The sequence below is a fragment of the Lichtheimia ornata genome, assembly GCF_029851405.1.
Source record: "Lichtheimia ornata isolate CBS 291.66 chromosome Unknown scaffold00062, whole genome shotgun sequence".
In the NCBI taxonomy this organism is placed as follows: Eukaryota; Fungi; Mucoromycota; class Mucoromycetes; order Mucorales; family Lichtheimiaceae; genus Lichtheimia; species Lichtheimia ornata.
Genome location: NW_026695382.1, coordinates 128286 through 154617, shown reverse-complemented (window position 1 = coordinate 154617; position 26332 = coordinate 128286). Strand labels below are relative to the sequence as shown.

The window sequence follows — 26332 nt, the reverse complement described above, 5'->3', positions numbered from 1 at the left end:
CTACAATAGCGTGATGATGATATGCCTTTGCAACTGCTTTGGGCATTGTTGCACCGATCGATGGTGATGACGGCCATGTGTTGTATGAGCCTTGGGCTTGCAATCACCAGTATAGACGCGATCGTGTCAAACTTGCTCGATCAAAGTGAAACAAGGTTCATCGTGTTCGGGTGGCGTTGCCTAATCATATGCAAGTGGCCAATGTACTTGAATCGGTGCTCAATGATAGAGGATAGTGTCGCATGGGAAGAACAAAGAAAACGAAAGGCGGCGAAAGCTGCAACTTGGTCAAGAACTGGATCCCGCCACTCCACTCTAACAACGTGCAGCACCATATACCACCCACCCTTCTATACAACAACCATGGATTGTATTATGTAATCCCACGTGTGATGAAAAGTAATTCATGCATCGCACTTGGCCAATGCCACCTTTATTCTTTCGTACATGATCATGCAACAGCCATATGCCATCCAATATCCAAGTCATTCATTCCACCAATAAAAAGACCACTTCAACACCCACACCTTCATTTCCGCCATGCCTGGATACTCATAAAGCTGCACTATCGTATTTGCTATTTCTGGCAAATTAGATCCATGTCCACTGTTTTGGGTCCATTACTGCCACCAAGCTTGTTCCTTGAATTGCCGTCATTTTGTACCACGATATGCTATACGTAGCCAGGTCGTTGATCATGGCTATTGATCATCATCATCATCATCCTTCTTTTTACATTTTATGAGGGATCATCCAAAGCAGGAGAACAAAGAAACAGTGAATTGGGAGTATGCAGAGAATAGTCCCCGTGACACAAACAGGTGCCATTCATCGCTTTTAATAGTAGTCTGCATATACGTTCGCATTCAGAGGTCGCCGCTTGCTGGTAAATGGTAGCACAGTCCGACACAATGGGATATCAAACAACAATCAATTTATCGAATGCTAATATTAAGAGCACGCTTTCTTTGCTGCTCACAGAGAGCAACAAAGAAAAAAGGTAATGGTGTGGGACATGGATAATTACATTTTCATGTGCTTTTCTTTTGTTACGTCTGTATTAGATCACTGTGGGAAATCAAGATAGAGAGCGCATCTATACCCGATTATAGGACGATGCGGGCGGGACACACACACACACTAGCATTGTGGAAGAATTGCCTAAAAACAAGCAGAACTTATGAAAACTTCCCGCGTGGTACATGTCGAACCAAAAAGGAGAAGCTGCGAGATTTGACAGTGCAGCTCAGATGCATTCATTCCCATATGCCTATTTTTTATTTGTGTATGTGTGGCTTCATCATCTCTTGGCAAAATGGAAAAGGGTTGTTGTTATCGATACCCTTTTGGCTTTCCATGCACAATCCCCTGTTGTTGGTTCATGGCATCATCATTCATCCATTCGAACAGAGATGTGTTGCTTGATATAGTTTAGCTAGTTTCACAGCAACTCCTCTCATCACCAGTGTTTAGGTAAGGAACATGAGTCAATCTAGAGTGTCACCTCCCGAAATTTGAACTTTGTGTCACCGCTGGGATTCTCCACCATCATCATTGCAACTCCCATTCGATCGCACATCCCACCCCCAACCACCCTTTTATACATCATCAATGAGACAAAGACGTATGTTTTTTTTTCACTCGTTGTATTGTGTGTGCCCAATACGAAGAAGCTTAAACGGCAATGACAAGGGTTACTACATCAAAAACAGGATTTCTTAAACAACCGTCAAAGAGCAAGTACGGCTTGTATGAAGAATAAAGTGGTTTGCCGTATCGCTGATGATGAAAAGATTGTCCATTATTAATCACGACGGTAAATAGGGGTGGAGGAGTTTTGACGCGGACAATTCTATGATCCAATGGTGCTCGCTAGAAAAGACATCATGAAGGAACGCTTCTGGTCACGGACCATCAACAACTGGCACTATCGAAACAACGTGGTCCCGAGTTCCCATCAGTTGATGGCATACACCAATGATGCTGTTATATCAATTTCGTAGCCACCGCCCATCCCCCCGCTCTCTCTGATAAATGTCAACTCTCTCTCTTCCCTAATTGAGAAGTTTCTACTGAAAAAAGCGGCATAGCTTTCACTTTCCTCTCATTCTTTTTTTCACTTCTCTGTACTTTCAACGACCTGTACGAATACACCTCTTCCTCTCACTCTCATTCTCGTTCCCAGTGCGTATATGTGTGAGCAGTTTATTTTTTATTCCTGCTCTCTTCTCGCATATACCTATAGCCCTGTTGCTTGCACAACCTATTTTTCGTGTTGATGCTTTTACCAACAACAACCAACAACTCGTCATCATTTAATAACTCTACCAACGAGAAACGATCAACTGAAATGGGATCCCAAGATACAAGACATAGTAAGCGTCTCAAAGTGGGAAGAGCGTGCTATACTTGTCGTGCCAAGAAGATCAAGGTAAAGCCTTAAAAACGTCATCATCATCCTTTCTTCTTGTCGCTTATCCCCTCCACTCGATTGATTTCATTTCAACATGCATCATATAAAAAAGAGCTGGTACCTAAATGCGACAAGAAGCGAGCGAAAGAGAAAGAGAGAGAGAGAGAGAGACGTTGACGTTGATGGGATATGAGATGGGTTGCTAAAATAAGCTTGTGGTTTTTTAGTGTGACGGATTACGGCCTTGTATGCAGGTAGATCTAGATACCGACACCGTTTGCATTTGTGTTGTCTGATCAACCATGCTTTTCCATGCGTATATACTTGTTCTTTCTTTGTACCTATGGGAATATCTCTACAACAGTGTAAAGGTAACACTTTGTCATCATTGACACGTGTTTTTTGGATCTGATAAATGCAATCCTTTTTTATCTAGCACGGGGTCGACCATGCACGTTTTACAAAGATGGATCGTTTGATCCAGATCAGGAAGCGGGTGAAGATGTAGGAGCAACACAACTGTCACAAGAAGGCAATTCATCTGCTACTGCTGGTGCTGGTGCTGCTGGTGCCACTGATCAACAACATGGCAACAATGAAGATCCACAAGAATCATGTTTTTTGTTTGCTGATACCAAAGATAGCAATTACATTCGCAACAAACGACGTGGCCCACCACTTGAATCACGTACTAGCAATACGCTTGCATCACTTGGCGAGGGGTTGCGTAAAGTCAGCTTGTACGAGACGCACACAGGCAAGGCATTTGCTGATGCTGAACCTTTTGGTAGCTTTATCAAATGGATTGCAGAGCCACCGTTGCCTGGACGATACGCAGGATCGATCGAGATGCCTTCCCGCAAAGTACAAATGGAAATGCTCGAATACCATTTTAGTGAGAATTACGAGACGATGCCAATTATTCCCAAGCGATACTTTTTTGATCAACTCAAGTGCAAAGGTCCATTTATTACGCCACTCTTACTCAATGCTATCTATGCCCAAACAAGTCGATACATCACCAGCGACGACGAATTGCCAAAGTCAGAAGTCTTTTTCCATCGAGCGAAACGATTGTTGGATGATTTCATGGATGTTCCTCGTGTCAGTACAGTGGTTGCATTATGCTACATGAGCTTGTACGAATCACGGCCATCGTCAACACAACGTAGTGGCAGCCCGTATTGTCGATCATGGATGTACAGCGGAATGGCCTATCGGATGTGCCTCGAATTGGGTCTGCATAATCAAAACAATGTTGCCAGAGACTTGTCACCCATTGAAATCGAGTTGCGTAAAAGGGTGTATTGGTCTTGCTATTGCCTCGACAAGTTGCACAGCACAGGATGGGAACGACCGTGGATGCTATCAACAACAATGACACAAACTGATCTACCAGGTCCATTACCAGAAGACGATGAAGAGGAGCAGCTCATTGTTCAAGGACTTGTGGAAAAGATCAAGTACGCACGTAAAGGAGAGGAAGCCATGACCATTGTAGCAACGCATCGGCCCATGGCAGCAGCAGCAGCAGCAGCAGCAACATTCCATCGTGGCGGCGCGTCTTCAGAAGCGAGCAACAGCAACAAGCATCCAGAAAAGGAGAAGGTGGAATATTTTCAGAATCATTATTGGGATATTCTTCGTGGGTTACCTCCTGGGTTACAATGGACACCCATATCAGCAACATCGCCTGAACAAGTGCTGCAGCTACCAGCACCAAGACCGCTTGTTGCTCATCTACACTTGCAGGTGCTCCATGGTCTCCTTGATTCCTATTTTCGATCTCCCGATAATTCATACAATCAATTACAACGGCGTATCCTGGCAACGTGTATCACTCAGCTTGTGCATTGCATGTGTGATCGTCCAGCTTCAGTCATCAAGTTTGACGTTTTGATTCATATGCTCCTTTCAGCCACCAAGGTCCATGTGAGACATTTATACAACAGCGATATGGATATTGCACGTCATGCGTGGGCTATGTTTGATCGCTCTATTCTTGCTATTCATCGCCTGCGAAAGTATGCAACCATTCCCAACAGTGCAAAGTTCTTACAACATCTTGGAAGCAGTGTAGAAGGTTATGAAGTCCCACATGAGATCCTATCATCCGCCATGTCTTCAGAACACCCTCCTCCTCCATTACCACCTGTTCTTGCAGCACCCGATGATGGCTCATGTACAGCAGCAGCAGCAGCAGCAGCAGTGGCAGCAGTGGCAATGTCTCATCCACCACCTCCACCACCACCATTGACAATGTCAGGGTTAATGTCATCATCGGATGATCTTCATACACTTGGGAGTATGTACATGCATAAACCACCATCCAGCATACCAACGAAAGCAATCAGCCAACCACCACCTACGTCTACAACAACTACAGCAGCCTCCAGCAGCACCAATTTGATGGAACCTTATAGTGGTGGAGATGATAGTGGATACGTTGTACTTTCCATGAACCAGCAGGACTGGAACCCAGCAGCACCAACCATCATTTCTAGATCACCACCTTCTCCTTCACCAGCACCACGTACGACTAGTACAATCCATCATCATCAACCATTCATGCTAGATCATCAACATCAACCACATCATCAGCATCAGCATCATCAACATCAACAACAACACCTTGCAACCACGACGACGTCTTCTGATATCATATCTGCTACCAACATGAGCAGCCATGATTCCACAGCAACAGGGATGATCCATTTACGACAACCCAACGACAATCCTCCTCCATCCACTCATTCTCGACACCACCAGCATCATCATCAACATCAACATCAACATCATTTATATACGTCACCAAGTACGTCTCAACCTCTCACATCGCAACACCACGATCTATATCATTCTCAAGTACTATCACAACAACAAGAACAAGAGCCATCTGTATGGGATTTCGAGCAATAGGAAACACAATGAAATACACATACACTCCATGTACTATATATTATTCATTTTAATTGCTTCATTTGGCTTCGCTTCCACCCATCCCCCATCGTCTTGTGTCCAGAATTTTGATTACATCTGCTTTTTTCTTCTTTGCTGTATATGTAAAACCATGTCCTGATACTTGTTGCAAGGGATCATAGCCTAAATCCATTTCGTACATGCTGTAATAATGTATCCGAGATGCTCTCTTTGTTGAGAATGGGGTGATGATGATAACCTAAAAGCGACTCTGATTTTGCAATGCAGGGTACCAGTTGCTTTTCAAACGGGATATGCCGATACTTTCCCGCCGATGCATAATGTGTAACTCTAATCATGCATCCTTGTCAAATCCATTTTGACATTTGTGTGTGTGTCATGAACAAAGATACGCTATCGCTTGCACGTTTTATGGCAATGATCCATAGCTGCTTTGGTATCATGCGAGCGGATGAGTTATCAAAGATGTCGCATTGCGTAAAGACGCTTTTTAAAAGTACTTTGTTGAGGAGGATGGGCGATTAAACACATGTACGTAACGTGCTTGCTCGTGGCATAATGTAAGGTGTTGATTGGGTTTATGCGTTATTGGATTCCCATTTTGACATCCATCATCTTGGCATACAACAACCTTTCCCCGGAATTGATACGGTTGGTAAGCAATCTGCGTGCATGGTAATGAGGCTTATTATGCATTACAAAAATGATTTTTTGGAGTTCCCTGGTAATCCAACGTACGTCGCTTCATTTCTTATTCCCATTTTCGTTACCACTACTACTACTAGGTTCTTCTACACCACCACCACCACCATCACCACTTCCTCCATGGATCGAGCTGAAGAAGAAGCAATTGAACAAAAACACTACCATCAACAACAAACAAAATACGAGCACCATCCACCATCAAAACACGATCTAAACGACAATGATGATATCTCGGTCATCATTGATACTACAGCTGGAGGAAACAAAGACATTACCAAAGAAGACATGCCTTCACGTCATGTCCATTTTCTAATGGCTCATCGCTACAATGACCACCCTACCGATGGCAACGGCAGCCATGATGATAATAATGGGACTTGGTCCAATGTCCTCTTGTCTGGTTTAGCACCCCTGGGACAACAAAAATCACCAGCCGTATGCATTTGGATCCTTCTAATTATGGTACTGGTTGCCATTTCTGGAGAATTGCTTTGGAGCAAAGAAACTGCAGGTGAGTCCCCCACCAAGAACAACCATCATCATCATCAACAATGAAATGTGAGCTAATCATCCTTGTTGTAGGTGAATTTTTGGAATTGGATCCTTTCAATGTCATGTTTGGGCCTTCCATACAGGTAACCAGAGGAGGAGGCGCCAGCTTTTTGGATGATAATGATAGTAGAGCTGATTTGAGAGAGAGAGATGTTTAGGTGCTTGTACAATCGGGGGCACGATATCCACCATGCATGTTGAATTCAACCCATATGCCACCCACACGTCGTTATATTTGCATCAATGCCACCACAGCAGCAGCGATGGAGACGATGCCGGTTTCATTGTTTGATCCTGCTTTGCCACCCAATGAAACAACATCCCTTGTTACAACACCCTCCACATGCAGCCTTCAAGATATATGTGGATTTGGAGGATTTTCCAATCCAAGGACTCCTGATCAAGCTTTTCGGTTCCTTACGCCCTTGTTTGTGCATAGCGGTCTCCTCCATTGTGCTGTCAATTTGGCAGTGCTCATGTGGATGGGGATAAAGCTTGAACGATTAATGGGCTCTTGGAGGTTTATAGGTAAGGAAAGAGGGGATCATCCATCTTAAAACCCCATTCTAATACATGGTACTACAACAACAACAACAACAACTACAGCCTTATACTTTTCCACAGGCATCTTTGGCAATGTCTTTGGGGCCAACTTTGCTCCTCCTACTACACGTATGTGTGTGTGTGTGTGTGCATATGATATTAACGTACAAAGCCATTAATGAACAACCCCATACATAGCTTCCTCTGGATGTAGTCCAGCATTATTTGGTCTTTTGGGTAGCTTGTATATCGACCTCGCTTTTCGATGGAAGCTTGTGCAGCAACCGCTTCGACATTTCATCAAATTAATAGGATACACAAGTAGGTGGTGGTGTGGATATTGACATGAAGGTAAAACTCAGTACTCATCCCATCATGCAGCTCTCGGATTTGTAGTCCTTGATTTGCTTCCAGGGTAAGTAATGACCATGACCGACAACTCTATGTGACTCACGTCGAATACTATGTAGAGTGGATAGCTTCTCAAACATGGGAGGCTTTTTGGCTGGTCTTGCAATGGGGTTATCCACTGTGCCTGCAGAACCAATGAACAGCAAACGGTCCTTTTTGATGCTTTGGGCTGCTCGTGGTATCACTTTAATAATCATGTTCATCTTGTTGGGAGTTCTTCTCAATAACTTTTACGGCGAGAATGGTCCGGATGAGGTATTTACTACTAAAAAAACATGACATCCTTTCGACAACGTACTAATGGATGCCATCTTAGTTTTGCACCTATTGTCAATATATATCATGCTTACCCATCAATGGCTTTTGCTCCCAACAAAAGAAATAAAAAACTGTATTATTTACCAGCATGATCGTGGAGTAGTCGAAATCCTTATGTCACCTACAATTTCATTTCAACTCCCGCCTGGGGATGAAGCGAAAGGCAACTTCTTTGTAGGTGACATAAGGATCTCGTTTCTTTGATTTTATTACACGCATTCATTGTCGTCATGGCAACCATCCCAATAAGGAAAAGATAACCTGTACACCAGGAAACGAGCATCCTTTGCTGCTTTCAAAGAGCCATCCTTACCAGATCCATCATCAAGTGTTTATTGGAGCACACGCAACAGCCATCATCATGCAACCTAACGCCTTTGGATCACACCACCTAGGAAACCACCCACATGGCTAACCCCCAACAGATGTTTATCACTCTCTTTGTTAACACTGATATTTAAATGACCACAATATACATAAAAGGAAAGACGTTGTTATGTTCACTTTACTCGCACACTTCTTTTATCTATCATTCATTCGTGCATTTCTTTATCTATCATTCATTCATTTCTGCATCATCACTAACAGATACCTAATCACTCTTTTCTCTTTGTGAGCATGTATTCATGATGCCCATGTAATAAAAAGAGTGGTTGTCGCTACCCGTCATACCTCTCACGTCTGTTTCCACGATCGTAAATCTTTTGGATCGTTTGCACTGACAACAAAAGCCCGCACGCGTTTTTGACATAAACCAAATTTCACGCGGAGGCCCCGTCCTTGTATTAATACCACCACCCTCTTTCTACCATTTTGGGAACACCATGCTTCCTCGATCCCTCTTTTCTGCTTCTTCATTGAAGTATGGTCAATCCTCAGAGGGCCACTCAGGTCGTTAACGTAGTTGTCCTTTATTTAATGACGACGTCAGCTACTGACATTGCACTGGTTTATAGATACAGAATCACATAGCAGCAACATGCCATATGCAAGGAGACCCACCACCCATGACGATCCACCCCAAATACGGCGTCCAGGTGCTTCAGCAAAGTCACCAATGACCATCGATTCCGAGAATGAACAATATATCAGCGGCGATTCGGTGAGCCTTGTTGGTAGCAGTGACGACGACGACGACGGCAACTCCATACCGAGCAACTTACAAGGGCTGATGCATCATGTAATAATATATATTGGTTTTACTATGGATGGAGTATTGACTCGTGGTTTTCTATCAGCTATCTCGTTTACAAGCCAAGCAAACATTGTACATTGAGAAGACGCAAGAAATCAGTCGACAAATGCAAGATACCAGTGCCAAAATTGCTGAATTAACTGGCATGTCACTACACCAACGACCAAGTAGCAGTAGCAGCAGTAGTAGAAGGACTGAGTAAGTTGAGCAATTTGGGATCCATGTCAAAAGGATTGGGATTGATCATTTGATGGTGATAGCGCACGACCTTTGAAGCATAAAAAGGCGGTCTCACAGCAACAACAACAACAACCTCGAGCGTTACCAACACCCTCCGCAGCACCATCATCATCATCATCATCATCAACAACAGCCACAATGAATCAATCATCACCCTGGAAACGGCCGCAATTAGCCAAACGCACTGGTGGATCACAACCATTACCCGCTCCAAAAGCACCTCGCAATGATTATTATCAGCAGGAACGACAAGTACAACATCGTCGATCATCAAGGGATATGATTCAACCGGTACGCATACATGCAACAACCATCTTCTCCAAAATAAGGGTATCTAACAAGCCATTGATATAGAAAACGAGTACCGTTCCTTCAGCCCGTCATGGACGTATCATCAAAAGTGAATCACTGTCACCTTCTCCAGAGTCCACATCCCCATCTGCTGCCGAAGAACAAAGTGGCATCAAGCTTCGTTCTCGTGACACTTGCGATCTCTACTTACACAGGAACCAGGATGTGAATTCGGGCGTATTCGGCAAAAAACCTCGCAGCCTTATATACAACATTGCTGATGGACAAGGAGAATTGAAAGATTTGATGGTTACTACGACCTTGAAAGGGTAAGTAATAATTTTTGAAACTTTTCGGATGGGCTCGTATTAACACACATCTACAATGATAGAGACATGCAATTATGGTAATTGGGATAGGTATATGTGTGCTCGTAGAAAGCAAAACTAATTCTTTGCTCTTGTGTTGATAGGAACGCATCCACACGAAAGTAAGTATACGTGAGCTCATTGTATCCATTTATCTTTATGCTGATGCGGTTTGCCGCTTTAGGTTGATCAAAACCATTGGTCAAGAGTCTATTTATCCTGATAGTTGGATCGAAGAAATATGCTGGGCAACCAAGAACACGCTCGCACTCTGCAATGTTCGAGCAAGCACGCCTTCAGAAAAGGAAAACGCCACTGTATCCTTACTTCACGTGGATTCCGTTTCAAATGTAATTAAGCTCCTTATTTTCATGCTTTGGCTTTCATCACTCATGCTGTCTTTGATAGACTGATGTCAAATATCGATTACAACATTTGGAAGAGTCACCTCATACAAAACCTATTGTGACGATTGCACCTGTGGATCTTGGAGCAACTGGTTCAGCTGGAGTAGAACGAGCCACCTTTGTCACGGGAGGTAGCGATAAGGCTGTTGTAAGTGGATCTATGGAACCAAAAGAAGAGAGCGGTATGCTGACATGCAACTATGCTAGTATTTTTGGGATATCATACGCGATTCACCGGATGAAGACTTTGCACTTTCGGATGTCTCGAAGTTGAACATCAACCATACCAATTATATTCAGACCTTTTGCTATGATCAAACGCATCGAAAGTTATTCACGGGTGGTGCCGATTGTAAGATGTTTACCTATGACATGATCTCGCAAAGGGTGTCCACTGAAATGAAAATTTCATGTCGGGTAAGAAGCATGGCAAATCTTCCACGTGGGCTTATTGGATACTGATGCAAAGATCCTTGGTAGATCAATCACATCTTGGGTAATGCGGCGGATCCCAATCTATACATGTTGCTGTAAGTGTGTGCGTCTAGGATACGTTTGTATGCAAAAGATGAATGACATTCAACTTGGAAATAGGACGGCCAACACAAGCAACCAATTTAACATGTACGATCAACGCATGCCGGGCATGAGAGGGATCGTCTTGGATTTCGGATACAAGGTTCCAGAGAACTTATCACGATACATTCGCCCCGATTGGCACCAAAATGGATACATGGTCGCATGTGGAAGCCAAACAGAATCCAAAGTGCATTTCTGGTATGTCTTTTATGATCGATCTTTCTATATAGCTTTCTCTCTCACACACTTTTCTCAGGGATATTCGTTATAGTGGAGTGGATCGTGGACCATGCTTTAGTTTCAATATTCCTAACACTTCTCAATCAAGGATCTTGGCATCTCTCTTTATTCCCAACCAAAACACACTCGTCACAACCTCATCCACAAGAAATTTAGGCTGGATAGATTACTCAATTCAACATGACTCCCGAATTCATACACTCTAAATACAATAATATTGAACCAATAGACATCCCAATTTTTCTATGTAGCGTTGTTTATGTGGACTTGTTATTGATTAAATCTTTCACCAAACGTTCTAAATCAAACAAGTGGTCGTCACGTGCTTCAGGGGATATTTCTCGTAATGCTTCGGCCAAATTCAACAAGTATTCTGCATTCCATCCAGAAGGACCTTTTAAAATGAAAGGATGAGTATCAAAAGAGAAAAGGGTGGTAGAGGATCGATTTACCATAAGTCTCGTAAACTTGTTTTGCAATCTGTTCCAAAGGTGCAGGGCCAACGTATGCTTCATTGTCAGTGGTTGCAATATAAACAAGTGCCTAAATAAGAGCCGATGTGAGTTGAATCTCGTCCCCCGGAGTATCATCCATATTAGCATTACATCTTTCACAGCGGGCTTTTGATCATCCTCGGCGCTGTAAATATCCACCGTATGCACCGTGTATCCATTCTACGTATCACAATGCGGCGTCAATTCTCTGCTTTTTATCACCCTTCCCTCTTTTCATTACCTTTTCACGATGATCAAGGTATGCACGAGTTGCTTCCGCATCACTGGATGGAATCTTGAAAGCGACACCCCATGTCACATCATCATGGCCATGCTATACTTGGATGTTAGACAACAATGCTTATGTCTCTTTTTCAAATAACATTACCACATCCTCAATTGTTTTCCATTCATCAACGGGAATAAGGGTTACGACTCGTCCTGGCTTTTCGGGAGTGCCTCGATGATCTTCGCTATGCTGCAAGCAAATGAGTCCTATATACACTTTATCATGCCTTGCTTGTCATACCTGCCAAAATCGACGAACGTAATTCTTGATGTAGCCAATAACCCTGTTGCATGTTATAAGTAACCATGGGGCTGTCCAAGCAAAGAGAAAGAGAGAGAGAGTTACTTTGATTCGTAATGAATGGGCGGCTTCCAAATGAGAGAACCATAGCCAAAGACCCAGATGCTTTGATCGGCTGTCTCCTTGATTACAGCATCGACCTGATCGGAATGAGCTTCTTTTTCAATAAGAACGTTGTGAGGATCGTTGTCTTGATGTTCAGGAACCACCATAGTGTAGGATATGTGTATAAAGTAGAATAAGGAACAATCCGGATTCAGCCGCTTCAGCTGTCTTTATGTCATTTCAGTAACACAAGGCCAAGGGGTAGCTTTTATGCATCAGCTACCTACCTGCCATTACACCGATGTGATAAAATGCCGGGTTTATATATCACTCTTGACTTTCCTCGGTAGATTCACAATAAATAATGGAGATGTGCATTCATAGTAAATGATAACAATGGGTAGCAAAAAGGACATTACTTTGACAGTGAGATGATGCTGCATATACAGAGTAGCAAGTGGGTTGTTTATTGCCCAATCTATCTATCTCAATTGATAATGATGTAAACGACTAGTCATTTGGAATCACCCCATTCGCCATGGATATGGCATCATTGTTGTTGTTTATTTTTCTTTTTCCTTTTCTTTTGCCATCCCTGAGGAAGACGATAGATAATCAGGTTCTTGCCCATTGAGTAGTACGCCCACCTTTTTGCTGTTGACAAGAAGAAGGAGAAGAGATGATCCAAAAAGTCGCCTTAAGCCTATGGTCGTGCTCTATGACATTAGATGTAAATGCTCGGAGGAGCGTTACTGCCGACATTAGACCACAACGAATTGAATTGACGCTCTGTGGCATCATTGCCATGGCAACCAATCTAAATTTCTCTTTTCTTCTTTGGTATCTTTCTGCGTCCCTTTTTTTTACTCCACTACTACCCCCACTATACCTACATAATGTCAGCCATTGCCCAAGGCATTAAGGAGTTGGTCAAAAAGTCCATTGCGGACAACAGTGTCATGGTACGTTTGCGAACATTGCGATGCTAGCGGGTTCAGGGGCCAATGACCTTTTACTAGTTGTTTAGCAAGAGCTACTGTCCCTATTGCACTGGTGCTAAAGACTTATTTGAGGATCTCGATGTCACCTACAAGGCTCTCGAACTCGATACACATGAAAATGGATCCGAGATACAAAAAGCACTCGCTGAAATGACAGGACAAAAGACGGTGCCCAACGTATTTATTAACAGCAAGCACATTGGTGGATACAGTGATTTGGATTCAGTATATCGATCAGGAAAGCTTGAAAGCTTGTTCAAGGATGCTGGCATCAAGTTCTCCAAGCTCTAAGACGTTGATAGATTCCATCTTGTATCATTACCCCATTTTTCAATAACGGACGCTATATTTCATTCATTTCAATACCGCATGGAGCTGCTTATAGTGACACAACATTGGGGGTGGGGCATTATTATGAGGAGGGATCAATCAACCACACGTTTCCTTAACAATGAAAAAAGATGTCTTTGTTGTATACAATGATACGTAAGATGAATACGGAAGGGTTCTATTAGTGGAATCAGTGGGAATAAAGAGACGATCATGGACATGGATAGGATGACGTGATAAAGATGTCAAACATTACTGGCTTGAAACAATGCAGACAAGGCGGCCGTTTATGGTAAAGATTGAGCACAACCCCATCAATCAATCTATTTCATTTTACACACAGAAATATACAGCGTTTCTTCCACTCTTTTATATACGAAGCAACCCATGACCGATGCTTCAGAACTCGAGATCATTGAAAATGCGCCTCCATTGCCGAACGAGAAGCCACGGATCGTCCATGGAAGAGTAATGCAAGCGTCTTCAACGGAACGCATGATTGCTGCATGTGGCGGTGCTCTTGTCACTTCGTTATTAAGTACGATCGCTCAACGGGCTTTGAGATCGCAACGAACTAACAACTTCTTTTGTTTAGTGACGCCTCTGGACGTAGTCAAGACTCGACTTCAAAGCCAAGAGATATCGGGTATACGACATTTGGATGGCACCTTGGTAAGGAAGGCTTTACATGGTTCAGTGGAGGCAGAGTGTACTTAGAGAGAATGGCTGCTTTATAGGATGGTCTTGCCAAGATTGTTCGTTATGAAGGCCCAGCAGCACTTTTTCGAGGATTATCAGCAGGGTTGGTCATGTCGGTGCCTGCTACAGTGACCTACTTTGTGGGATATGACTACATTCGTGATCACATTCAACAATCCCGGTTCAACGACACCATGTTCCATCATTATTCACCCCTTTGGGCAGGTGGTGTTGCAAGAAGTAGGTAAACTTTGAAAAGTATAGGAATTCAATCCATTGACATTGGGGGGGGATCTATTGGATAGCCGTGGCAGCAGCATTTGTCTCGCCTCTAGAACTTTTCAGAACAAGAATACAAGCAGCAGAAGGCTCTGAAGGATTTTCTGGTAAGCAAGCATCATCCATGCTATTATCTAACTCTTCTTAACGATCTTTATTTCCATAGCTGTTTGGAAGGGTATCACACAAATGGTTCAGCAAGAAGGACCTGCTACCTTGTGGCGTGGATTGTTGCCCACAATGCTACGAGATGTTCCATTTTCAGCTGTGTATTGGATGGGGTATGAAAAAGTCAAACACCATTTGAACACCAAGCATCATGATACCCTATCAAATTTCCAGACTGCCTTCCTCGCTGGTGCTTCTTCAGGCATGGTAAGTTTTTTGATCGTATGGTGTACGGGATCAAAGTCTGATATCGTGTGGATCTGCTACAATAGACAGCCGCCGTCTTGACACATCCCTTTGACGTTATCAAAACACAAAGACAAGTAAGCTGTGGCCATGATGCCCGTATTGGACGATTGATCCAAATGATCGCAACAACACAAGGATACCGTGGTTTCTTCAGAGGTAGGTTGAAATGAAAGGGAAAAGGAGAGAATCATGAGGCCTCATGTGTCGTGATGATGGTAGGTGTCGTCCCACGGGTCTTCAAAGTGGCTCCATCTTGTGCCATCATGATCTCCAGCTATGAAGTCGGCAAGCGCTTTTTCGCAGATCGACGACACATTGCATTTTCTTCGGCTAGCTGAACCTGTATATATACACACACGATAGATTCAAAAAATAGATTTTCATACTAGAAATGATGATGATTGTAGATGCTGTTGAAAAATAATCCTCTTTCCTCATAATTAAGCATTTGATTTGTTCGTTTAAATAGTACATGTTCAAATTTATCACTAGGAATGGGTATACGATGGTACTGTTGGTGTGGTTTTTTTTTTTTTGCTAACATGCACTGGAGCGCTCCAGCTCACTTTTGATATGTTGTGCTAGGGCCTGATGGACTGTGTACGTTGGGTGGAGATTATCTACATGGATCGACATGTTAGCTGATTCCCTTTTCTCTATAATAAATTGATGTCTCACCATTCCAAAAGTACCTAGAAGCATTATGAGTACGATTTCATCATTGCTTAATGGCAAATTTACTTACTGCTGAATTGGTAGTTTGCTGTCGGTGTCTTCCTTTTCGTAATAGCTGGTTGTATCTTGGATGCGGATTTGCTGAGGATTGTTCAAGTAATTGGAAAAGAGTTGATGAGCATCAATTTCGACAATTACTACATCTGTGTGCCGCTTTCGAAACTCCTCGGCATTATCGTGCAGCATTGTGTTGTACTTGCTGATTCGGTCAATTAGTACATCCTTATCGGGTGCAAATTTCGGCGTGCGATCCACCGGCGGCACGTTAATCATGACGAAGCGCCTGATGTTGCTTTGATACAAAGCTTCCTAACAAGCCAAGAAGCAATGAACTATGAGCAAATATCATTCTCAGCTTTATCATACTACTTACCATTTGAGCAAAGTAATCGCCAATATCCTTTGCGAAAAGATCCTCAATGTCGTCCTGTTTTCAACCATCATTGTATGTTAGCATCATTTCCCAATTCCTATTACCCGTGTCTTAGGGGCACTTACATTGTCGATGCTTTTGCTAATGTCATTGATGCTAATGTTCCAACGACGTTGCTATGATAAGTATGATTTGCATAAAGAAAAGGACACCAATTACTAAACTTACCCAAACCAAATGAATGATACGGCATTCGACGATTGGATGGAAGATACAACATGGTCTTTCCAAAGCTTGACCTGCTGGATGAAATCCGCAATGATCGGGCGCCATGGTTTCACAAGTTGGCTGTTGACAGTGGCACCATTGTACGCCATATTAAAAAGATGGATTGAGCAATCCTGTGGTCGCCCCTCGTAGCAACCAGTGATATACTCGCTCCAATTGGGGCCTGATGCTGTGGTCTGTTGTAATGTGTTAGATGGCATTGATATGTGTGCCCTTTACAAATCCACTTGCCTCGTTTAATATAATTGGATTGTTGCTGACAGCATCATCTGACTCAAAAAGGCTCCATGTTGATGATGACCCTTTTTCTCCACCAACAGCAGAATAGGAATCGCCAAACACAAAGCTAAATGATACATTGCGTTAAGAATTACATTGAGCCTTTCGGTTGAAGATACATACACCGTATCTGTTTTCTGCCAGCAAAAGGTATTAGGATCGCGTCGTATGGGAACAGCGGCAGCCGTTGTCATGACAACAGCAATATGACAAAAGAGTAGTATAGGCAACATGATGGGTATTTACACAGGTGAAGAAAACGGGTACAAAGGAAATCAATTGCCTCTTTTTTATATACACGATGCATTTTGTTCTGCACGCACTGCAGCAGGGGGCTGGGGGGCGCGATGTGGCCGCCCTGGTGTCGTAAGTTACACCTACTTGACGCCAAGGCTTCCATGTTTACCCATCGCACTAAAACAACGTATTTCCATGTATGGATAATTTATATAGCACCATTTCCAAAAGCACATTTTTATCAAGCATAGTCAATACATGCATGAAAATGAAATCATTAGCTAAACCAAGACAAGGTCCAACTACGACTACTTGAAAAGGAGAATATAGAGTACTCATGGATGGGGAGCTTAGATTCATCTCTAACAACAGCGGCGGTATGTATGTTTGCCCAATACATTCCCCCCTCTTCCTCCTCACCAATGTGTTTTGCATGCTTTGCTATAAAGAATGGATGTATGAATATCACTTTCTTTGGTCTTTGCGATTCGCTCGGTTATCATATCCATCCAAAAATTCAGCTGAATCATCCATCTTTGTCATTGTGATGTATTTCGTCGTTAACGTAACACTCCCTGCAGGGGGGTCCCAAACCAACAAGCGGTCAAACAAGTCAACGCCCCACTCACAAAACGCTCGTTGTGGTGCCTGTAATCCATCACAACAATCGTTGAATGTTATCTCGTGCCAAGTCATTGTATGATCCATCTCTTTTATTCACCATGGTGCTTCGTATGGATGAGCAACGTGCCGAACGCAACGTGAAATTGTTCGGGATATGATTTTTGGGCTTTGCCTACCTGGAGGTATATTAACCTAAATAACAATGCATCATGCACACCCTTGCAAGGGATAAGTTTAGCCCAAAGGTAGATCTATGGATCGTCTTTATGGGCTCTTCTTTGTCAGGCTGACCTAGTATTGACATGAGATCCACATACGCTATCGTGTTCTTCAACTTTGATTATAGGAGTGTGTGCTTGTCATATACTAGAACGAGGGATCTATGCTATACAATAGAGATTTTTGGCAATGCTGGATTATATTTATGCGTAGGATTCATTCCAGTGATCGGCTGAGTTGAATTAGGGTACATTTACAAGTACAAAGATGCGATGTCGTATTACCTTACTACTAGTCCTGGACATTGAATCATTATTTCTTCCCTATTCATATATGTAAGGCACAATGCTTTTATATCTGAAATCGGTGCTTCGTATCGCTGAATACATCGTACTTAAAATTATGCTATCTTTTGAACGTTCACACAGCCAAAAAGCAAGATTTTGCGCTATGCATCATATAAAAGTGGCCCAAAATCACGTGAATATCTTCTGAAGGAAGGTAAAAGTGAATTCTACCATCTGAATGATGGTTTAACATTGATTCCATCCGGGCTCGATCCGGAGACCTCCTGTGTGTTAGACAGGTGTGATAACCAACTACACCATGGAATCATGTTTCTTCCTTGTTTTTTCTGAAAAGCGAGTTCCTATATATACAACTCAACTTCCTAATAGGGAAAATCGACAAAAGTACCACGAAAACAAAGCTACGTAAATGACAAATTCGATGAAAAAGGCGCAATGGTATTTGGGAAGGTAGATGTTGGGCAATTTCAAATTAAAGAAGTTAACATTTTTCATTGGTCGGAGTTTAGGAGATGTTCGCCAGGATCAGCTGCATTGTGCGGTGCCTCGTCCAGCTTGTATGTAAGAGCAACTCGCGCTTTGAAGGCGAATGGGGCGCACACGTATAGCAGATGACACTGAAAATAGAGGATAAGCATTATTCAACATAACAAAGCGACACACGCTGGTCTTTACATATCATCTCTACTTATTCATACGCACGCATGATGTAATGTGAGCTGATCACATTTACATGCATCATCACACACATCTCTGGCAGCCTTCTATTTGCATACTAAGATACTATACACCCGATACCAGAATTAAGATATAAAAGCATCGGAGCATCGTCTTCAGAATTGACATCGTCTCAAAGAGACTCATTTATTCATCACAGCAAATAGCAACATGCAATAGTAAAATACATTTTACTATATACAAAGATACATGATAGCATCCATAACAATTACTGGGTGATGGGGCTTTTATATCGTACTACTATATCCAAAGGGGTAATAATAGTTTGGTTTGTTAACGAGGTACTTGTATATGATCGGTATCCTTTTACTAGTGTTTGGATGATGGTAAATACGCGATACGAGCATGCGTTGTTGTTCTTACAGCGACTATGCCACTCTAATTCTGCATCTTTATTCTTAATGTTTAGGTTGCTTTAGACCAGTGGCCAGTATATGATTGTCTTTATTTGCTGATCAAGACCGAGAAATGAGATACTGGTGGCGAGATCAAGAACAGCTTGTGGATGATAGGTTGTTTCCAAGACGACTAGGAAATTAGCATAAAGAGGCACATGGATACGGCTGGGCTGGTCGCCTGTCAAATTCAATTTCTTGCTTTTCTCCTTTCCAGTATGCCAAAGACCAAGAAGAAAACCAAACCAATCACTCAACGACACGACGCCTCCATTACACACCGATTCAAACAGTCGTCTAGTGAAACAGCTAAGCTGATTCGGCAATACCATACTCTCAACAAGGAGCTAGCCAAATGTCGAGCTACTGGCAATGTCGTCCGAGAAAAGGAAATCGTAGCTGAAATGGAATCCATGGGAGGTCTCGATTGGTATCAGCGAGCATCACAATTGGGGCAAAGCAAGCAGCGAGGAGGTGACTCTTCAAAGTGGCTCGTTCAAGTATTGAAACGGCATCATCTTCAACGGCCTTCGATGCGAGTATTGGATGTGGGAGCGTTATCACCAGACAATTACCGACCTTATCAGTCATGGATAGAAGCAACACCCATTGATCTCAACCCACAAGATCCTCGTATCACGAAGCAAGACTTTTTAAAGATGGCGCCTCGGCGCGAGTTTGATATTGTGTCCTTGAGTTTGGTTGTTAATTTCGTTGGAGACCCAAAAGATCGAGGTAAGACAGCAAAAAAGATCCAAAGCATCATCATCACGTATGTATTAATGCACATGATAGGACAAATGTTGATCCATAGCCGCGACTTTTTACTTGACAACGGTCTCTTGTTTCTTGTACTTCCTCTTCCATGCATTACCAACTCTCGCTACATGTCTCACGATCACCTCCTGCAGATGATGAACGACATTGGCTATACAACTTGCATCCAGCATCATTTCTCAAATAAGCTCGCATATTACTTGTTCCAACTCGACAATAACACAAAGACCTATCCTGCATTCAAAAGAAAAGTCCTCTCGGATGGTGGAGGAAAGAATAACTTTTCAATCGTTATCCAACCACAGCGGTAGTCATTTCCCCTCGCACACTCTTCATTTGACATGTATACATATAGACTATAATAAACACGCATCATCATCCCTTTTCATATCAATGACGTTTGTTTTCACTCCCTGCCTTCAATATGATACTCAATAAGCTATCACCCAACATTCATCAGGTGTCAACATCATCACAGCAGCTTGGATCAATGTCATCTACAAAAGGCTATAGCTCTTTTGATCTTGCTAGCCGAAGACGCTTGACCAATTTCTCGATTCAATCACTCAAAACCTTCTTTTGTACTAATCACGTTGAGAATGGGTGTGTAAAAAGTGTGCAGGCGATTGCCCACTTTTTGCCCACTTTCTGCCCACTTTTCATCCACCTCGCTCACCTATCGCCCACTTTTAGCCCACTTTCTGCCCACTTTTCATCCACCTCACTTCACCTATCGCCCACTTTTAGCCCACTTTCTGCTCACTTTCTGCTCACTTTTCACCTACCTCGCTTCGCCAATCGCCCACTTTTTGCACACCTTTGCACACTCTGTGCCCACTATTTTTCCATCTCACCTATCGCACACCTTTTACACACTTTTTGCACACCTTTTACACGCCAAATTTCAATGACGAAAACCATTCCATGATTACGATCAAGCGATCAATTAATAGATACGAGATACACCGTTTCTTTACCAAAGACCAATAATGGTTTATTGCAGGCAAAATAAAACCATCTTACTGAAGGCACTGATCCCATTTGTTAAAAAAAAGGTAGCTTTATTGTTACAGCGATTTCAATCATCCGTTTTCAAAGCTGTGTGATGTAGTTTTGAGCTGCTTTAAAGATTGTCTCCTCCAAGCTTTTGAATAAAGAATTGGCTGATACGTGACCAAGCAAGATCTCGAACTTTGACCTCTGCACTTTTTGGATCGATGTTCTTGTCGACAAAACCAAGCTCTTTGCGTTTTTCAATGCTCCAATCATCGTCATTCAAGAATGCATGACCTTGATCAGGATATCGATAAATTTGGACATCACCAGCGTTGTTTGATTTGAGATTGAATTCCAAAGCATCGGCTGCATAAAAGAAAAGGAATTGAGATCTTCTCCACGCCCTAACCTTTGCTCCATGGACACCTACCTGCGTCAGGGTCGCTGAATCCTTTCATCGTGTCCTAGTAGCTCCACATGTTAGTGTCTTAAGATACAATGGGGACGGTGTGGTTTACTTACCTTGCCACCGAAATGACCTTGGATGGCTGTGCGTTGACTACCAAACAGACGTGGTTCAAAGAGTTCACTTGGTGGTGTACCATAACATGTTACGGCTGCTCTCAAGGCGTGTGGAGTGCCAGCCATACGAGACGCTAAGGCAAGCGATAGTCCGCCACCCATACAAAATCCTATGGACCCCACGTTGCTACATGCATAATACCGTTATCAGTATCACCTAGCAACCCATCCATATCCAGCTTTTAATATACTTACGGATGCTTTGTTTCATATAATTGTTCAGTCAGCTCTTGCAGTTCACCTACGGCAGTCTTCCAATCCAAGTTGTTCATCAAGTGGTTGGCTTCCTATCATTTATCCATGTCAACTTCATATCGCAGCTTGTAAGCACACACACACACATACTTCGGCAGTCAGCCCAAGCTTGCCCTTGTAAAGATCTGGAACAACAGCCAATGCACCCGTCGCATTGGCCACATGTTGTGCATGAACCTTCACCATTTCGTTGACCCCCCACCATTCTTGCAGCACCTGCCATTGTGTTACGCGTGAGAACGATATTTATTGTTGCTATGCGATACTTGTCGTTGCCAAGGATACATACAATGATAGCGCCACCTCGAAGTTTGGAAGTTGTCTTTGGTTGGAAAGAGAGTACTTCAAAAGGGAGCTTTTTGGGAAACATTGGGTACAGAAAAGCGTGTGTAAAGGGAAAAGAAAAAGAAAGAAACAGGGTTGACTTTGTGGGAATAGCATGAATTACGCGTCAAATATGTCATTCTGAAACAAGGTTTGGTATAAACAAATGTGTATATGTATTATCGTCCAGTCACATGCAATAGCGTCTTCTGGTGCTCTTCAATGGGTGTCCTAGCTACACTACTACTGCTACTACTTGGATGGGTTTCATGCGCCAAGGCTGTTGTCATTTGTAGTTCAGCTCGTGTAATGCTTAATTCGGCCTCCAAATGAGCGACGCGTTCCACTAGGCCCTTTTGTTCCTCCACTGTATGCTCCAATTCATTGATACGTTGTAAACTATCCGCCAGCATCCTATCCGTGCTTGCTTTACTTGACCGTACTTGAGCCAATTCTCTCCTCAGATCACGAATCGTTTGCCAAGGATTTCCATTTTGGATATCCACCTATATCGAATCAATCATTCATTGTCCACCAACAACAACACGACCCCTTCATTCATACCTCAGCACCCGATGTCCTGTCCTCAATTGTCATGGCCGCCATGTTCTCCTCCACTGGCTTTGCTCCCACAGAAGATGACGTGAGAATTAAGCGTGTCAACTGGTCAATCCTATATACAACAAAAAGTTGTCAGTGGTACATTAAAATGCCAATTGCACTTGCCTTTCTTTCAAAGCCGTCCTAACGAGTCGCATTTGCCTCATTTGTTGTTCATGCTATTGAGAAACGTGTTATCAACCCATCTTTGATCGTGAAGGCGGTTTTCTTACTTGTTGCCGCTCAGCTGTCAGCACCGATTGCGTATTTTCCTTTTCTTGTACGAGCACGGCATTAGCTGCCTGTAACTTGGTCTTGAGCTCTGAAATCTCGCCTCGATATTTTTGTAGTAATGCCCGTTCATTCAGCACCTAGAAAATACATCTTATTACATGATCCATTTGCATAAACGTAAAACTTACCTCGTCATTTGTTGCCGTAACTACAATCCTCTTGACACGTGATGCGAATTTAAGTGTATTGCCAGATTCCTCAATTGAATTTGATGTAGGGCTGATCGTACAAATGACAACGACTTTGGCTTGGCCTGAAAGTGCAGGTTGCAATATCCGCGTAAGCTTGGAATCACGAAAAGGCACATGAATCGGTACACTGCATAGAGTTGTTAGTTTCAAGGTGCTCCCTTCTGGTGATGATGACCTACCTTCGCTTGTTCTCGGTGAGTTTCGAGATGACGGTGCCAAGTGTCAGTAAGCTAAAGGAAGAGATTTCTTTTAAGTAAAAAGCCATCTGCCATCCATTCCCTTTCGAACCTTTTGTTGATGTAAGCTCCTTCTTTTCTTCTCTCGGAATTCGATGCCGCCTTTTCCGATCCGGCAAGATCGATAAGGTTCTACCAAGAAGATGCATTTTACATGTTAATAAAGAGACGCTGCTGCTGCCTATTTGAAATCTTACCAATTGGGATATCTTCATGGCATCTCGACGTAACGACACACGTGGACTAACCGGACCTAGGGTGGTGCTTGTGCTTGTTCGTTCTCGGCTTTCAATCACCTACATGACTATTAGTACAACCCTATATTAAAAGAAAAAGATACAAACCATTTGAAAGATGGTATGACTTCGACTGCTGTGTAGATTGTAATCGGTGGTGCTGATATGTCGATTAGCTAACCTTTCAATATCAGTCAATGCACCCTTGAAAATGATTGTCCGTTTTACCTTCTCCTTTTTGAATGATACTCATAACATCCGTTGGTGTCGTTACCACTTCCTCCGTCAATGGACTAACATAGATCCCTCGCTATAGAAGATGATCAATCCAACTGCTGATCTCGTCCTTCTCCTATCGTAGTATTTACCCTTTTATCCTCGTGAATCTTGAGATTGTCATTCCTCGGTGCAAGGAGATCACGGATCGTTTCATTGTATATTTCAAGATAGGATACGCGCAAAACAAACTCCTTTGTTGACGCCTAATACCCATTCATAGGATGAATGATAATGCCACAGCGATGAATAACAAGGTAAATACCTGCTGAATGTACTGGAACACGTTGTCTACGCTGCGAGGGATGATGCCTGGTTCCGATTCGGTACCTGTAGTATCATGGATTTAGTAACGGACCACAAAGAGCAACCAGATCCCTTTTACCTTACCCATCTTTGAATATCGTCATTGCCAAAGTGGAACATGTTTTGTGAGTTGTAAGCTTTGGTACGTGCTGTTATTGATCCTACCATTGTCTAAAGTACTTGCATAGTGAGAAATCACGTATCGCATGCATCCCTAACCAGCACTTACATATGTCTTTCCACTTGCAGTTTGTCCATAAGCAAAAACGGTAGCTATAGCACCAGAGTTAGCTCAACACAATGTAAATCCATCCACACAACGCACCATTGTATCCATCCATGGCTTGTCTATGGGGGGATATTAGAAGCTGGATCCACATAATCAAACACGACTTACTCTACTAGATGCCGTATACTTGTTTGATATAACTCTTCATTGTCGCTTCCACTGAAAACGTGATCTAGGAAAAAAGGACAATGGTAAGCAAACGATGAAACAAACACGGGATCATACCATGACATGACTTACCATAATAATGTTCTCGTTGTCTGCCTTGTTGTCGACGACTTGCTAAACCATTTTCTGATAGTCGAATCCTCGAAGCAGCCGGGTCGACCTCCCAACAGTGGTCGGTCTTGTTCAAAAACTCGTGCTGGGTCATGGGTCGACATCGTACGCAGACCTGAACATTTTCACCCTTTTGACTCAATGACATGCTGGTTGCCGTGGTTGCCGTGCTGGCAGTGCTTGTCGTACTACTGGTGCTACTTTTACGCCTTGGCACGGTCGAACGTGAAGGTGTCAATGAAGTAATGGTGCGAGATGTCGATATGCTCGGACGAGGATAAAGTCGACTACTGGTACTTGTTGATACACTGGACACTGAAGATATGGACGGTGATCGTGCTCGCAATTTTGAAGTGTCATGAGGAGCAAGGAATGCATTGCTGATAGTCATGGAGAGGAGGAGGAGGAGTAGAAGAAGAAAGAGTAGTAATAGTTTCAATCGTTTAAAGTTGACCTGAATTTAAGAAAGGAAACGCCGGAAATAAAAAGATGTATCACTTGCATAAAAGGTTCAATCCGCCACGTGCCACTTACCTTCGTACCTGGAATAGAGTATATGTACATCCACTATCCAACAACCCGTTCAATGAATAAAGACAACATCGTGTAGCCTAGCATGAATAACCGAATCCCGAAACAAAGAAAGTATATTGTTTGTGTAGTATTAAGAGATAGGACAATGAACAATGAAATACCACACAATGTTGGCTTAACAATGATACTCCCTACAGGTCTCAAATAGCAATCATGAGGAATGACTTGATGACCATGCAAGGTTAATTGCTGCTGATAATTCCAGTGTAATAAGGCACGCACCCATTTCTCTTTTAAAGCACAGCCATGTTGGCAAAATCACCACTTTTTCCCGACCAATCTATGTCAACTTCAACCTTTCGTTTGAAATTGCTCAACAGTGAGCTCCCAAAACTTCATGGTATCTTTTTCATCGTATTCTACGGCACCTCCGCTGAATTGACAAAGTTTTTCGAGATAAATTGAAGCACCTTCCAAATAAGGAAGTTGACGGGTCCTTGATGTATCTCGATTTTCGATAATTGAGCCTGCTTGGCTCAGTTGGCAGAGCGTCCGCCTAGTAAGCGGAAGGTCACTGGTTCGATTCCAGTAGTAGGCATAACGCATCAATTGAATCCGAAAAGCGATGTTAAAGTGATCATTTTGCCTTTTTGTTGCCGTAAATCACGTGATCTAGCTAGTTGTTGTGTCGGTCCAAATCTGAGCTGGTAAACCAATGGCCAGAGATAGAAAGACTAGTACACTGAATAAAGTACAGACGTAAGATAATGTTTTATTGTATCAGAATGAGGGGATATTTATATATGTTGGTTATCTATGATATCATGGGCGCGGTCAAGGAGATGGGCTTGGCAAAGGTGGCGAAGTAGAAGATGGGCTTGGTGATGTGGCGGTGTCAGTGGGCT

General features: G+C 42.8%; 10 protein-coding genes and 2 non-coding genes across 12 annotated transcripts; 7 read left to right on the top strand and 5 right to left on the bottom strand.

Moving 5' to 3' along the window:
- Positions 1-2756: 2756 nt before the first annotated feature.
- O0I10_009976 (uncharacterized protein) lies at positions 2757-5332 on the top strand (the record flags this gene model as incomplete). The annotated part of the gene is made up of 2 exons (XM_058489960.1): positions 2757-2784; positions 2850-5332. 2 exons carry the CDS (start codon positions 2757-2759, stop codon positions 5330-5332), a joined length of 2511 nt encoding a protein of 836 aa, XP_058339320.1.
- Positions 5333-6178: 846 nt separating this feature from the next.
- O0I10_009975 (uncharacterized protein) lies at positions 6179-7949 on the top strand (the record flags this gene model as incomplete). The annotated part of the gene is made up of 8 exons (XM_058489959.1): positions 6179-6569; positions 6641-6693; positions 6769-7138; positions 7217-7282; positions 7352-7474; positions 7535-7568; positions 7624-7819; positions 7881-7949. 8 exons carry the CDS (start codon positions 6179-6181, stop codon positions 7947-7949), a joined length of 1302 nt encoding a protein of 433 aa, XP_058339319.1.
- Positions 7950-8706: 757 nt separating this feature from the next.
- Positions 8707-11408, top strand: O0I10_009974 (uncharacterized protein; the record flags this gene model as incomplete). Its single annotated transcript, XM_058489958.1, has 13 exons — positions 8707-8773; positions 8839-9062; positions 9121-9275; positions 9338-9608; positions 9672-9937; positions 10000-10014; positions 10081-10098; positions 10161-10326; positions 10385-10531; positions 10591-10800; positions 10864-10913; positions 10978-11160; positions 11219-11408. The coding sequence occupies 13 exons, from the start codon at positions 8707-8709 to the stop codon at positions 11406-11408; spliced, it is 1962 nt and encodes a 653-aa protein (XP_058339318.1).
- Positions 11409-11459: 51 nt separating this feature from the next.
- Positions 11460-12497, bottom strand: O0I10_009973 (uncharacterized protein; the record flags this gene model as incomplete). Its single annotated transcript, XM_058489957.1, has 7 exons — positions 11460-11596; positions 11655-11745; positions 11808-11876; positions 11938-12030; positions 12085-12174; positions 12226-12268; positions 12331-12497. 7 exons carry the CDS (start codon positions 12495-12497, stop codon positions 11460-11462), a joined length of 690 nt encoding a protein of 229 aa, XP_058339317.1.
- A 729-nt stretch (positions 12498-13226) lies between these two features.
- On the top strand, positions 13227-13622 carry O0I10_009972 (glutaredoxin; the record flags this gene model as incomplete). Its single annotated transcript, XM_058489956.1, has 2 exons — positions 13227-13292; positions 13350-13622. 2 exons carry the CDS (start codon positions 13227-13229, stop codon positions 13620-13622), a joined length of 339 nt encoding a protein of 112 aa, XP_058339316.1.
- A 426-nt stretch (positions 13623-14048) lies between these two features.
- O0I10_009971 (uncharacterized protein) lies at positions 14049-15394 on the top strand (the record flags this gene model as incomplete). The annotated part of the gene is made up of 7 exons (XM_058489955.1): positions 14049-14199; positions 14257-14333; positions 14399-14600; positions 14666-14746; positions 14806-15014; positions 15080-15212; positions 15276-15394. 7 exons carry the CDS (start codon positions 14049-14051, stop codon positions 15392-15394), a joined length of 972 nt encoding a protein of 323 aa, XP_058339315.1.
- A 199-nt stretch (positions 15395-15593) lies between these two features.
- On the bottom strand, positions 15594-16964 carry O0I10_009970 (uncharacterized protein; the record flags this gene model as incomplete). The annotated part of the gene is made up of 8 exons (XM_058489954.1): positions 15594-15676; positions 15735-15748; positions 15802-16100; positions 16165-16218; positions 16290-16320; positions 16393-16628; positions 16684-16798; positions 16855-16964. The coding sequence occupies 8 exons, from the start codon at positions 16962-16964 to the stop codon at positions 15594-15596; spliced, it is 942 nt and encodes a 313-aa protein (XP_058339314.1).
- A 1387-nt stretch (positions 16965-18351) lies between these two features.
- On the bottom strand, positions 18352-18425 carry O0I10_009969. Its single transcript has one exon. It is a non-coding gene; the product is annotated as a tRNA-Val (tRNA).
- Positions 18426-19470: 1045 nt separating this feature from the next.
- O0I10_009968 (uncharacterized protein) lies at positions 19471-20340 on the top strand (the record flags this gene model as incomplete). The annotated part of the gene is made up of 2 exons (XM_058489953.1): positions 19471-19987; positions 20048-20340. The coding sequence occupies 2 exons, from the start codon at positions 19471-19473 to the stop codon at positions 20338-20340; spliced, it is 810 nt and encodes a 269-aa protein (XP_058339313.1).
- An 812-nt stretch (positions 20341-21152) lies between these two features.
- Positions 21153-22232, bottom strand: O0I10_009967 (uncharacterized protein; the record flags this gene model as incomplete). The annotated part of the gene is made up of 6 exons (XM_058489952.1): positions 21153-21391; positions 21456-21489; positions 21548-21734; positions 21803-21894; positions 21953-22078; positions 22152-22232. 6 exons carry the CDS (start codon positions 22230-22232, stop codon positions 21153-21155), a joined length of 759 nt encoding a protein of 252 aa, XP_058339312.1.
- A 133-nt stretch (positions 22233-22365) lies between these two features.
- Positions 22366-25284, bottom strand: O0I10_009966 (uncharacterized protein; the record flags this gene model as incomplete). Its single annotated transcript, XM_058489951.1, has 16 exons — positions 22366-22692; positions 22751-22859; positions 22913-22965; positions 23020-23157; positions 23209-23398; positions 23451-23501; positions 23560-23639; positions 23705-23803; positions 23852-23919; positions 23972-24053; positions 24112-24225; positions 24285-24349; positions 24545-24598; positions 24651-24673; positions 24723-24786; positions 24855-25284. 16 exons carry the CDS (start codon positions 25282-25284, stop codon positions 22366-22368), a joined length of 1947 nt encoding a protein of 648 aa, XP_058339311.1.
- A 668-nt stretch (positions 25285-25952) lies between these two features.
- O0I10_009965 lies at positions 25953-26025 on the top strand. The gene has a single exon. It is a non-coding gene; the product is annotated as a tRNA-Thr (tRNA).
- The last annotated feature ends 307 nt before the right edge of the window (positions 26026-26332 follow it).